Source organism: Echinops telfairi, unplaced genomic scaffold (assembly GCF_000313985.2).
Source record: "Echinops telfairi isolate 266 unplaced genomic scaffold, ASM31398v2 ScPeMD7_7424;HRSCAF=8462, whole genome shotgun sequence".
Classification (NCBI taxonomy): domain Eukaryota; kingdom Metazoa; phylum Chordata; class Mammalia; order Afrosoricida; family Tenrecidae; genus Echinops; species Echinops telfairi.
The window spans coordinates 23,350,699-23,364,411 of NW_022111324.1; the positions used below are offsets into that span (position 1 = coordinate 23,350,699).

The following is a 13,713-nucleotide window of genomic DNA, read 5'->3' on the forward strand; positions in this document are numbered from 1 at the left end:
TCCCCACAGGGTTTTGCAGCATTCTGTCGATGTGACCGAGGAGGACCGGGGCCCGAGCCGCAGCAACCGCATGGAGATGTCCATCTTTTATGTGGTCTACTTTGTGGTCTTCCCCTTCTTCTTCGTTAACATCTTTGTGGCCCTCATCATCATCACCTTCCAGGAGCAAGGGGACAAGATGATGGAGGAGTGCAGCCTGGAGAAGAACGAGGTGACTGCTGGGTCTGGGGGGTGGGCGTATGCACCCAGGCCGCACAGTGGATGCGTGGGCCACAGCCTTAGGAAGAACAGTGGAGTCTTCTTGGCCTTTTAGAGCTGCGGTTCTCAACCTGTGGGTCGTGACTCCTTCGGGGATCGAACAACCCTTTCACAGCAGTCGTCCGATTCATAACAGTAGCCAAATTACAGTTATGAAGTAGCAACTAAAATAATTTTGAGGTTGGGGAGGTCACCATACATGAGGAGCTGGGTTAAAGAGTCGTGTCATTAGGAAGGTTGACAACCATTGTTCTAGAGAATCAGTGTCCTAAGACAGAAAGAGAAAAAATAAAAAAAATGTGTGTGTGTATATATATTTATATATTCAGTCATTAAATGAGCGTTTTGGAGCACTTGCGCTGTGTCTGTCCCAGGCGTGAGGTGGGTGAGGCGCAGAAAGCAGGAAGACACTGAGACACTGAAGGGGGTGAAAGCGCAGCCCCTGCTTTTGATGCAGCATAGAGTGTAGAAATTGGGCCAAGCTCATCGCATGAAGACATCTGCTTACCTGACTGTCCTTTGCTAACCTGTACCTGCCTTAGGGGCAGAGGACATGTCTCATCACTGCATTTCTAGCGCAGCTGAGTGCTGGCTCTCTGTGGGGTGTTAGTTGGTGTTCCTTTAGGCCATTGGGCAGGGTTTTTGAGAACTGAACTGAATGGACGTGACTGATGCTTAGTGTTCTCAAATCGACCCTAACTCATCGCTCCACGTGTGACAGCGGAGAACTCTCCCAGAGGGCCGCCTAGGCTGTCATCTTTGCAGAGCAGACTGCCTGGTCTTGTCTCCTGCAGAGCCACTGGTGGGTTTGAACCACCAGACTTTCTGTTAGCATCCAAGTGCTTGACCATTCTGGGAACAGGGTTCCTTTAGAATAAAATAAATCCAAATGATTCCACAAAGGAATTTTCCTTCCGACTGGAGACATCCGGGAAGATTGCTTGCCTCGGCATCTCAGCCACACGTAGTGTTAAAGGAAACTGTGACGAACCACGGAGCTCTCCTGCAGTGTGACAATTCCCTCCTCCCTAGTCTTACTCCTTTAAGGGATCATCTCTCCAGGAGCTCCAGGCCCTCTCTGTGGCTGGGTTAACTTACCTTTGCCCAAGCCCCTTCCCTCCTGGTAACCATCCGCGAGCCCCCCACTGTGCCTGTTTCCAGAGCAGGAGCTGGGACTAACAACCGCGTCTTTCCTGCAGAGGGCGTGCATTGACTTCGCCATCAGTGCCAAGCCTCTCACCCGCTACATGCCGCAGAACCGGCACACCTTCCAGTACCGCGTCTGGCACTTTGTGGTGTCGCCATCCTTCGAGTACACCATCATGGCCATGATCGCTCTGAACACGGTCGTGCTCATGATGAAGGTGAGCAGGTGGTGACTGGGGGTGGGGGCAGGCTTGCCCCTCTGTGACTGTCCTGCACCGTGCAGTCGGGGGATGCCTTGGGCGCCCTGCGCAAGCACTCTACCGTACTGTCCCCCCATGGAATCTCACTTAGACCTGACCTTGTTCAGGAGCCCAGCCTCTGGGCCCCTGGGCTAGAACACAGTGACACGGTTAGTAGATCCTGCAGCTTTCAAGACAACTGGGAGGGATGGCGTTGGCTTCACACACAGGCAGTGTATAGCAAGACACCCGGATAATGCTGTGACCCAAAGGAATGTCAGACCAGTAAGGAAGGCTTGAGCCCGCTTACTGCCATTTCAGAAAACATTGTCACAGGAGTGCCACGGAGTGGGTTCTGACCTGGGCAGCCCACATGTGTCAGAGCAAACTGATTTGGGGGGAGTCTTTTTGGAAGTAGATCGTCAAGCCTGACTTTGTAGGTTCCCTTCAGACAAGTTTGACTCACCAACCTTCCAGTTAATAATTGGACACTTACCCAACTGTGCCACCCAGGGGTTGCCATGCACTGCAGACTCGCTGCCTTCGAGTTGACTCCAACTGGCAGACACCTGATAAGACAGGGAGAGCCGCCCCACAGGGTTTCCAGGATTGCAGATCTTGGTGGAAGCCAGATGCCATGCCGCATCAGTTCTCCCGGAGAGCAGCGGCAGGAGGGTGCGAACTGCTGACCACCAGGATGTCTCAACTCATGGTCATTGAGTTGATTCGAACTCATAGCAACCCTACTTAGAGTTTCTCAGACTTTAAATCGTACCTTTCTGCAAAGAGCCTCATCTTTCTCCCGAAGAATCACCAACCTTGCAGTTTGTAGGCCCACACCTAACCTAACATGCCACCAGGCCTCCCAGGGTCTTAACCGAATGCTAAAACTCTAGAAAAAGTCTCTACTCTGCCCACCTCCATTTCTCTAATACGTAGTCTAGGTGAGACATGGGATGCTGTTTCCCTTTGTTTGCTCTGCCTGGTTCCCTACACAGGGAAGGTCCTTCCTTCCAGCTCCATGCCATCCCCCCTCCAGCCCCAGCCACAGGCCAGCGACCAGGGATGGCGGCCCAGTGACCTGCATTACCATGCTCACCATAGGCGTTGATCATCTTTCTCTCCCCCTTTCTCTTCTTGGCAGTACTATTCTGCTCCCTGTACCTATGAACTGGCTCTCAAGTACCTGAACATCGCCTTCACCATGGTCTTTTCCCTGGAATGTGTCCTGAAGATCATTGCCTTTGGCTTCCTGGTATGTCCCAGCCTCAGTGTCAGCATCGATCCTGTGGTCCCTGCATGCTGGCGCATCCCCAGGCCTTTGTGGCAGGAGGGGTAGTTCCTGATGTTTCTGAAAGGGTTCACACAGCTGCCCAGCAAATGGAGGGCTTGTTTTGATGGCTCGGTAAGCCGTGGTAGAGACAACATGATATGTGAGCGTGTTGGGAGAGAGGACAGAGGAATCTGCACCCCCCGCTCCGCATAGGTCTCGCCATCAGCCCTGCTCCTCTCAAATTCTCTGAGGCTCAGGGAGTGACGGTCTGGGTTTTCCCCAAACTGCCACTGAGGTGTAGAGAGAAAGTAAGGATCATACTAGGTAAGGAGAAATATCTGTCCCTCTTAGTCACATACCTATGGTGTCAATGGGTGCCCCCAAGTTGATTTTTCACCCACAGTGACCGCATGCGATAGGCACACTGCCCCACAGGGGTTTCTGAGGGGCTTCTGAAGTGCATGCAAATGACTGCCCCTTCTGTTAACTGGTGCACCACCAGGATGCCGCAAACCTGCCAGATAATCAGCTTTGTCTGCCACCCCCATTGGTTACAGGAAGAGTAATTTCTGTCACCCAAAATAGATGCCTGTTATTGAAGCTTACAAAGGTTAATGACCATTAATGTAGGGGTGCGTGTGCGTGCTGGTTCTGCTTCTGAGAGGGTTGCAGATGAATTTTCCTGGCCTGGGCCTCCTTTTGCTTCTCTTCAGCTACTAACTATAATTGTTTGGCACATTCTTGCACCTGCTCTCCGGGGTGTTAAGAAAACCTAACCCTCTGCATCAGCATCCTATAAACAAAATCATCCCCCCCAGTAGCCCCCACTCGCTTCATCATGCACAGGGCAATCAGTGGGCTGCTGATAAGCCCACTTGACAACTGTTTCACACTTACTTAGAGTGTAAGCTACACTTTCAAATTATATGTGTGTGTGTGGCGTTCCCTGCAAGAACAACATTTGCTTATTCTCGAAATCCGTGTTTTGTCTGGTAGCCGCTTGAGCAGGGGCTTTGGGCTGGGCTTGATTACCGTGAGTGCTGATTATGGGGGTTACTTCTAGTCTCCTTATGGGCCTTTTCTATATTATTCCTATGATTTGGGGGTGTGTGGAGACTTTCAGGGAACCCATTGCAGGTAACTGCATTGTTACTTGTTTAACCCCCTTTTGAGTGCTTCGAGTCTTGAGGAAATACAAAAACAACATGCACTGCCACCAACAAAGACGGCTTTATGATGTAGTCCGGCCCTTAGCAGGGGGCCTGAAGGGGAGGGCAAGTGCTTCCGTGCATCTTGATTACTCTACTCGCATGTGGTATTGACATCCTCAGTAACTCGAGTCCCCAATTATGCGTCTAATTATGGTGAAGGCTGAATACATACTTATTGGCTTAACAAGATGATTCGGCCCTGAAGCCTGCCTGCTTCTAATCTTCCCTCCCATAGTTTCATTCAAGGTCTGGGGGCATTCTCACACTGTACGAGGCCCTCGGAGTCACTGCCACAGCACCTGGTGTGCAGAATGCCCCGTGCTCACGGTTTTCTCGGGTCTTCTCAAGGACGCAGTGAAGTCGGCATGGCAGAAAGCCTCCTTAGCACCACTGTTGTTAGGATTTGGATTTCCCGGGGGCTCTGGTGGTGCGGTGGTTAAAGTGCTCGGCTGCTGACTGAAAGACAGTGGGAGGGAGACCCGGCAGGGCACTTCTGTGAAGACGTACAGCCTTGGAAACTGCGTGGGGCAGTTCTGCTCCATCCTCCCGGGTCACTGTGGGCTGTACTCAACTCACGGTCAGAATTGCACAATAAAAACAGAATTGAGAAATCGAGTGGCATTAAAAAGGGTAGGGATAAGGAGGAAATTAGCTTAGATTGGTTGCCTATTAAGTAGCAAGTTTCTTCTGCATATCTTCCCTTTCATCTCCATGACAACTCTATTAGATAGGCATTATTATTTTACGTTGTGGACTAACGGGAGATCAGGAAACTGCCCAGGGTTAATAAAGGCAGAGGCACGATTCAGCCCCAGCTGTATTGGACTATAAAGCCCATGCTTTTGCCACTGTAATATACTGTCCGGTGCCAGACTGAGCTGTCCTGTCCACATCGTGCTGGGCAGCAGCCCCAGCTGAATTGCAGGGCCCACGGTCCTCTATGAACCAGACTTATGTTGTCTCTGTTACATTTAGGAAGCCCAAACTCAGTTAGGCAATACGAGAGGGGATTCTGAGAACTGAGGAACAGAGACTCAACTTGGCTCCACCAATGATGGACTAGGTATTCTGATGGAAAGTGCGTGCATGTGGCTTTGCAATCAGACAGACCTCAGCGCTCTCCTCGTGCATTAACTGAGGTTGATAACAGCCTGGCTGTGTGTATCCCATTAGGTCTAACACACAGAAGGAGCTCAGACCTGAGTGGGTGCTGGCCTGTTAGGTGAGGTCTCTGTCCCTCTGCTTCACTGATCTCCCTGTCACACCTCTCTCCCCACTCTTCTCAGCAATTTTCCCACCTAAGACTTTATGGGTGGAGTGTATTTATTCATCAGCACCCACTGATGTGATCTGTGGACGGATTGAATCTGGAGGAAGCATACCAAGGGCCTGACCCTCATTGAGCATATATCGTAGGGATCCGGCCATGCTGGATTCCTTCCTGTAAAGTCAGGGTGAGGCTTGGACCCCAAGCAGGGCTTTATGAGTCTCTTATGAGAGGTGCCCCCCATGCACAAACAGGTGATGTTTTATAGCTCTCAGGGCCCTCTTTGTTTCCAGGAATACAGTCCAAGGTGTGTGTTCATCAGCGCCTGAGAGGTGGGAGGCCATCCATTCTCTCCTCTTAAGAGACTGTAGTCTGGCTGGTGGGTGTTTCCGGTTCTTTATCTCTCCTCCGTTTCTTCAGCCCTTTCATCTTATCACTGATTCCTTATGTTGTACTGCACTACGTCTCTCGAGGTACAACAGAACACAGAGAGAAGGGAAAGACAATATCGATTCACCTTATTGCCAATCAGTTCGTGTTAAAAACCTCAATGTGGGGCACGTTTGTCGCCTTTGCTCATAATGAGCTCTGTGGTGTTTGGTGGTGGTGGTGAGTCATTTCCATAGGGTCCCGTGATGCAATAGAGAGCAATACTGTGAATAAATGTCTTATAAGTGACAGTGGTGGCCTCTCCCTTGTAGACTTCATCGATATTCTTGGCCAAAACGCTTTCTCACTTGTGAATTTTGTAATGACATTTAAAAACAAGGTCTTCAATGGTAATTTGATAATGAGAAATTATCAAATTGGTGAGGGGTGGGCGGGGCAGACATGCCTGTTGAAAACAGGAACCTGAAGCCAAAGCGAGAGCCAACTGGCAAGTTCCCGTACCACGTGGCGTTATGTAATGGTGAGGTCTATGCGCCTTCTGTTTATTCTTCCATGTCCCCCCACCCCCACCCCTTCTTGGTGTTTCCGTGGCCGGATTCACTTGCAGAACTATTTCCGAGATACCTGGAATATATTTGACTTCATCACCGTGATTGGCAGTATCACAGAAATTATCCTGACAGACAGCAAGGTGAGTAGCTGATGGGACCTTTCTCTATAAACTGGGCCCCAAAGTAGCATTTTAAGAGCCCTCTGCATATGTGCGTTTCTAACCCCCGATCAAACCAATGTGTACCCCGCTGAGGGCTGAGTTCTCCTCCACCGCCCTACCATCAGCCAGAGAATGCAAACCCGGACTGGCGCAGAATTCTACAGAAGGCTAGGATGAGCTTGCATGCCTCATAAAGCAGCCTGTGATGGGGCGAGTGGCAGTGGAGGATGCCAGGGAAGCTTAGTGTGCACAGGGTTCTGATAGGTATGAGGGCACTTGGTGGCAAATGAAATGAAAAGATAAAGGAATATTTCCATGAGCCTTTTGAAGCCCTCTCGTACTTTGAGATACAACAGAAGGTACCGGCTCTCTGCTAAGTTCTCAGAGCTGAAATGTTTCCCTAGGTTTGTTCATCCTTAAAAGAATATGGAGAACTCATCATAATTCCTTTTGCTTATTAGAAAGCTGACATATGCCGGGAGGACAACTGTTTTGCCCTCGGTGGCTTCTGCGTGCACGCGGGGTGGGGACCACTGGACAGCAGAACAGGAAGGCTGGGTTGGCAGGATGTGTGCAGGGTGGTTGCTCTTGGTCCCTCTCTGTGGGAATAGAGGGTAGACTAGGAGGCCTTTGAGAGATGGGCTTAACTGACCTGTCAGCTGGAGTTGGCATTGCAAAAGACAGACAGGGTGTCCAATGTTAGGATCTTAAAAAGGGGTATGTATGCAAATTCTGGTGCTTCGATTGATTGTTCTGTCACGAGTGAACTGTCGTCAACTCTGTTTGCTTTTGGTCCACCAGCTGGTGAACACCAGTGGCTTCAATATGAGCTTCCTGAAGCTCTTCCGAGCTGCCCGCCTCATAAAGCTTCTGCGACAGGGCTACACCATCCGCATTTTACTGTGGACCTTTGTGCAGTCTTTCAAGGTAAGAGCTCCGCTCCAAGGGCTGGGCAGCCGTGTTATCACAGACAGAACAGCCAGGACACATGCCATCGGGCACCGTTGTTCCAGTCCCCTTTTCCTCTGGGAGTTTGGGAGCCAGTACTGTGGGTGTGTGTCCAAGCATTAGAGAAATACAGAAAGGCCTGGGGATCTACTTCCCCCAAACCAGTAGTTGAAAACCCAATGGAGCACAGTTCACTCACATACCTGGGGTCGCCATGACTTGGAATCAACCCATGGGTGACTGTTGGGCGGGTTGGTGACAGCAGTCGGAAGAGACTTAGTAGCGACTGACAACGACAGCATAGCACAGCTTTCCCAGATGATGGTCAGCTTATGCCCATGGGATTTAATCTTATCCTAAAAGACACCTTGGCTTTGTACCTCAGGGGTCCTCGTTGTCCTCTGAATCGGGGGTATGCTTTGTGAGGGGCACTTTCCCCTTGATTATAAATCCCCCTGAGCAGTGCCTTCCACGTGAGGAGCCCTGGTCGCCTGTGGGCAGATGGCCTCTGCATTTCAGAAACATTGTCACTGGTTTTATTTCACGTAGTCGTTTTCCAAAAGTCTCCCTGCGTGGTGTGTCACAGGAAGAGGGGTCACGCGCATCCCAGCTTTAGGTCTCCCCGCGTCGTTTCCTGAACCGCGGGATGCAGAGCATGCTCATGGTCACCCTTACGCCTGGCAAGCAAGCAGGACTGCCTGGAAAGCAGTTCCAGTGGGCTTCTTTTGAACGGTCTCATGCCATTGACAGAGGTGACTATGTAATAAATACCTGGTTTAAAGTGGCACCGAGGCCCACTTCAATGGCAGAGTCTCTCAGGAAAGGAAAATGTCCAAGCATTTTAATATCTTTAGGATCTATAAAATATCAAAATTAATTTTGTTAAGGGTTTAGGATGCCTAAGTGCTATTCAGATGCTTACTTGTTTGTGTGTGTGTGTGTGTGTGTGTGTATAAAGATTTTTTTATTCCAATTGTTTTGAAAATAAATTGGAAGGAAATTAAGTGATGCAGAAATGAAAAATCATGAGTTCACAGATTTCCTTTATTTCAGTGGTTTGTATATTTCTTATGTAACGAAGGCAAATCGGTAGGTGGGTGATTTCTCATCACTGGGAAGGAAGTTCGCCCGCACCCTTGTTACTGTTAAGATATCAACTTTAAGGATGTTTAAGCTCCCAGGAGCTCCCCTGGCAGCTTTTTATCATGTCCAGAGAAATTCTGGCACCGTAATTCCCACAAAAGTCTCCCTCAAAACTGTTGTCCCAGAGCTCCAGGACAGGGAGAGATCTACAATCCGGTGAATTTGCAGTGAGATGCTCCTAAGCCCTCCCACCCCTCCCCACCTGTTTTGCCGTTCCTCCAGTAAGAGGCCTACCCTGCAGTAAACTATTGCCGGTCCAGAGTCGCCAGGGCAATGTGCGTCAGCCTCTCAGGCCATCCGGAGTGCCCGTTCCCTGTGAGACTGCATACTCCTGAGGGCCCAGGGAGGGATGGGAACAAGGGACAGAAGTGGCTGGCTTATTCCAGCACATAATACAAAGAACAGGGAAGACAGGAGCTTCCCCCTCCGGGTGACACTATGACAGACAGGTAGTACCCTTTCCAGCCCAGCTGTGGGACACAGCGTAGTTCTTTGCTTCAAGTTTTGTGAACAAAGGCCATGTCTGCAAACACATAGCAGAGAGCCACCCAATACCAAGCACACTGCCGTTGCCTGCCCTTCCCCCGCCCGGCACCCACTTCTCCACCACTGCACCCTGCTCTGACGCTCTTCCCTTAGTGAGCCTTAGAATTTAGAAGATGACAAGCAAGGAGAATGGAATGAGTGTTTGTTCCTTTCTCCAAAGCTGGGGGACTGGGCTTGCTCACCCAGGGCCCCCAGCAGGGAGAGGAGAGGGGTGGGCTGGGAGAAGAGGGTGAACAGTGAGAGGGCGCAGCACTGCAGGCAGCAGGAAGCCCGCCCCCCCACTCCTCACCCCTTATGCAAGGGCGTGTTCACAGCACTCCTCACAGATCTTGGGGCTGCCACTTCAGGGGAGAGCTGGTGCTCCCCTCAACACTCGGTTGCCTGTAATTGTTTTCTCCTGCCTTTGAGTCGTAAATAGACTCCTAGGGCTCTGTGGAAAAGCTCTGCCTGGCTCGTGCAGCCTACATCCTGTGGCGGTTCAGCAGAGGGCTCTGTATGATTTCCAGCCAATGCACGTGTTCACGCGGTGCTCCCTCCTGCCCGTCGGCGGCGGAGATGTGCTCTGCTCACGGCTCTGATCCTGAGCTGCCTGGCCACGCTGGAAAGAAAGGCTTGGTGATCCGCTCCGCAAATTCAGCTAGGGAACGTGTGCTTTGTCACCATGCTGTCCAGGTTATGGTGCAGGACTGGGTACCATCTTGTTCTGCTGTGCACAGGGCTGCCGTGGCTTAGGGGCTGGCCCAAAGGCAGCCATCAACAGCCAAGACAGAGGGAGACGCCTGCCATGGAGTTGGCTGGTGTTAAAGAAGAGGGGCACCCACGTCAGCTTGAGATCACTCGGGATTTTCGAGGCCCACCCTGGCCTGGTTCCTTCCTTCTCCAGCCACCAAGGATCCTTTCTGACTTTACCTCTGCTTGACCTGCCCCCCTACCCCTAACCCTCATAACTGAAGTGTTATTATTTTGAAGTGGCAATAACCTTGCACAGTATGGAATTCTGTGCCACGCAGAGTCATGGAATTTTTTATGGTGGCTAATGCTGAAGTTGGTTTTTTGGAATGTCATATGACACATGCTGAAGCATCAGAGCCTTAAGCATTGGGCAGGGGTGCTGCCTACCAGGGACCAGCAGACAAAGGAACCAGCCATTTCACTAGGCCTCCAGATTCTCCATCCTGGACTTCCCATGGCATGTGGGAGTGTGGAGGGGTAATATCGGGGTCTGGAAGCCCCCGATGGAGGTTGGCCATGTAATTTGCATCACAACGGTCCAGGTTAATAGTATTCTGTATGCACCCTGAATCCCAAGTCCAGGGAGTTTCCTCAGATCTCCTTGGAGGTCTGGGCCACAAATCTGGACCAGTGGAGAATCTGGACAGCAGGTAAATCACGAGCCAATCTACGACCAGCGGTTTCCACGTCTGTCTCAGGGCACAAGGACATCAGCGTCAGCATGACACCCCAGACAGAACATCCCTAGGACACAGTCCCAGTGCTGTGTACACCACTGTCTGGGGGCAAGGTCCCTGCACTGCCAGGGACCGCAGGATGCCTGCCTTTTGACTGAATGGCCGCATCTCTGCTCTGCCCCCAGGCCCTCCCCTACGTCTGTCTCCTGATCGCCATGCTGTTCTTCATCTACGCCATCATCGGGATGCAGGTGAGAGGGTGGATGCCTCGGGCTTGGTGGGGGGAGGGAACTGAGCTGTGGAGACAGAGAGTGCTCTGACACAGTGCTCACCGGGGACCACGTTCCCAAAGGCTGATGCATGTGCCCTTGGGGATTGCACATGTGCAGTGTCACCCCCTTCTGAGGGCCCAAGGCCTTCATAGAGGCTTGTCAGATGGTGGTGCTGACTTGTACACCGGGTATACCAACAGAAAGGAGCCAAAGCTGATGTCACTGCTTTGGTCAGAGGGAAGCCCCTGTGAGTCTAAGGAAGAGAGTCGCCTGGTGAGCACTCTATCCGGTCTTGGCACTTTAGACAATGCCTAAAAGAGGATCAGCTGTCTGCTCTCCTGTTCACAGTGACACCACAGGTGCTGGAGTCAGGTCCTGAAGGTCTATGCAGGCAGATCCGCCACCACTGTGACTAGCCCATGAATTCCTGCTGATCTGCTCATTTCTAGGGAGACCCCAGGGCCAGGTGACAGCGAATTCCTCCCTTAAAGGAGCATGCAACTGACCTAGCAGTTTCTTTCTTGGGTTACCACACCCTGCTCAGTTTAAGAGCTTGAGACACAATCAGCTTTGCTTCTGATCTTGGTCATTTAGCTAGGTAGCCAGAGGCCTACTGAGCAGCCAACCCAACCCAACCAACTCACAGCCATCAAATGGATTCCAGGGCGAGCCTGCAGAACAAGGGAGCGCTGTGCCTGTGCGTTTCCGAGACTGTACATTTTTATGGGCGAGGAAAGCCTCACTATTCCCACAAGGAGCAAGGGGAGGCTGAAACTGCTGACATTGCGGTTATTGGCCCACCAGGCTCCCAGGGCTCCTGCTGAGTATAAAAGGTCACAAAAATGTCTGCAAAGGACACTCAGCTTAGAGAAAAGTGCACACCTACCGCAAACAACCCACAGCATCTCCCATGAACTTACCTGGCTGGATACCCAAGTGTTCTGCTTGTCTTAGGGAGACCAAGCCCCTCAGACCTAGAGACGTCGTGGCAAAGCCCCAGCAGAGAACTTCCGCCAGGTTGCAGGCTCCTGCAGTCAGGCCATCAGGCTGCCTTTGGACGAGGAGCGTCTTCTCCAGGACGCCTCCACCTGGGGAGGCTGCCCAGGGTGGCGCTGCTGCTTCTCCAGGCTTTACTTTTCTCCCCACCTGCGCTTCTCGGGTCCACCCCTTCTCTAACAGCACGTCACTACTGGGATGTTTTTTCCTCCTCAAATACTACAGGATGTCAAGTGTCCAAAAGTCTGAGAAGTAAGGCATGCTTGCCTCTTCATTGGGGATATTGAAAGAAAGATTTTGGAATCCACTGCAAAGCAGTGAGACCTTGGATTTCCGGTCACGAGGAAGTCAGCAGTGTCACAAACAGAATTCTTGCCAAGAGTTAAGGATGGCTTGAGGATCCTCTGAAATCCCTTCACACTCCCAAAGAGTTTGTTCTAGAGGGAAAATGCTCTCCAACCAAATCAAACTCACTGTGAGAGCCCATTTTTTTGGCTGCTAGCAACCCATAGACAGAGTGGAGTCACCACTGTGGGTTTCCGAAATTCTCAGCCTGTATAGGAACAGACAGCCTAATTCCCCCCTCCCCCCACCCCTGTTCTCCACTCCCCGTTCCACCCCCCCGCCACCCTGGACCTCAGGGTTTGCAGCCTAACTTGGCAGTGTCCGTCCACTATGCCACCTGTGCTCTTGGATGCTCTTGGACAGGCAAATGCAAATGTGATGAAGTTCTGTTTGGCCATGCTTAAAATGGTGTCTACATTCCCTCTTCCAGCACAGTAAGCTAGAATAAGCCCCTCTCCCGTCTGGCCTGTTGCTGATACTCGGTATGCTGATGGTGTTGCCGGTGCTGCCATTGCTGGGATTCCTTGGTGTGTAGACATTGCTGGGTGGGGGCGTTTTTCTCCCTCCCTCATCTTCCTTCTCTCTCTTTCTGCTTCCACCATCGCTACCTTTCTTCCTTTTCTTCTTTTAGCGGCTGTGGCTAAAAGAAGCTCCTTCTCTTTCTCCCCCCTCTTCTCTTCTCCCACATCTTCTCCCACCTTCTTTGCCTCCTCTTCCCCTTTCTTTGACCCTTTAGTGGGAGGTGGTAGGAGCCGTCTAGTTATGAGTTTGAGATCTTCACAACCCCTGTAATGCCTCATAGTTTGTTCCCCATAGACTTCTTTCCAAAAAATAAGAGCACCTTCTCGAATCCACCCCACTGGGTCTTGCGCTTCTCTGGCTTCTTCCTAGTCCCTGACAGAGACCCAGCCCTGTGCACGGGGCAGGCATCTGAGCTTGTTGCCAGAGAGATTACTGCTGGCACAGTCAGGGAACAGAGTAATCCACACCAGTACACACCAGAAAGAAGGCGGGGGACACGCCTTGGGAAAATATAAATAGCACCATGATGGATCTCCGAGGGGAATCATTGCTCTGAACTGTCAAAGGAAGAAGAGAGCTTTTCAGAAGAACTTCAAATAGAAAGGAGGAGTACCTTGCTGGCTATCGGAAAGAGCTCTGGGGCTACAGGTAGTTGTGAGGTGAGTTTATCAGCCTCGGCTCTGCCACTGACCAGATGGGAAAGCTTGGTCAAGTCACTGCACCTCTCTGGACCTTAATGCCTTCACCAGTATAGTCCTGGGCTTGGATAACTAGCTTCACAGGCTGTGTTAGTTTGGGCTGTCTACAGAGAAAAAAATCTAGTATAAGACAGAGCTTTATATCCAGAAGCAATCTTATGTCAGTAAGGCAGGCCAGCCCCATCCAACTCAAGTTACTAAAGCCAGGGCCCTCTTCAGACTCATGTGCCGCAGGCTGCTGGCACAGAAAGGTGATGCAGGGTGCAGGAAGACCACAAGCAGATAGGGACAGAGACTCGTGCATCCGAACTCAGTGGCAACATGGCAGGATGCTACCA

General features: G+C 51.3%; 1 protein-coding gene across 1 annotated transcript in view; it reads left to right on the top strand.

Moving 5' to 3' along the window:
* The window catches only part of CACNA1E (calcium voltage-gated channel subunit alpha1 E), a 463,628-nt gene that overhangs the window by 404,087 nt on the left and 45,828 nt on the right, over positions 1-13,713 (top strand). Inside the window, exons 31-36 of the mRNA XM_045297985.1 lie at positions 10-211; positions 1,458-1,622; positions 2,788-2,898; positions 6,392-6,475; positions 7,298-7,423; positions 10,728-10,793. Coding sequence (XP_045153920.1) covers positions 10-211; positions 1,458-1,622; positions 2,788-2,898; positions 6,392-6,475; positions 7,298-7,423; positions 10,728-10,793 — 754 coding nt within the window. The remainder of the gene's footprint in view (positions 1-9; positions 212-1,457; positions 1,623-2,787; positions 2,899-6,391; positions 6,476-7,297; positions 7,424-10,727; positions 10,794-13,713) is intronic.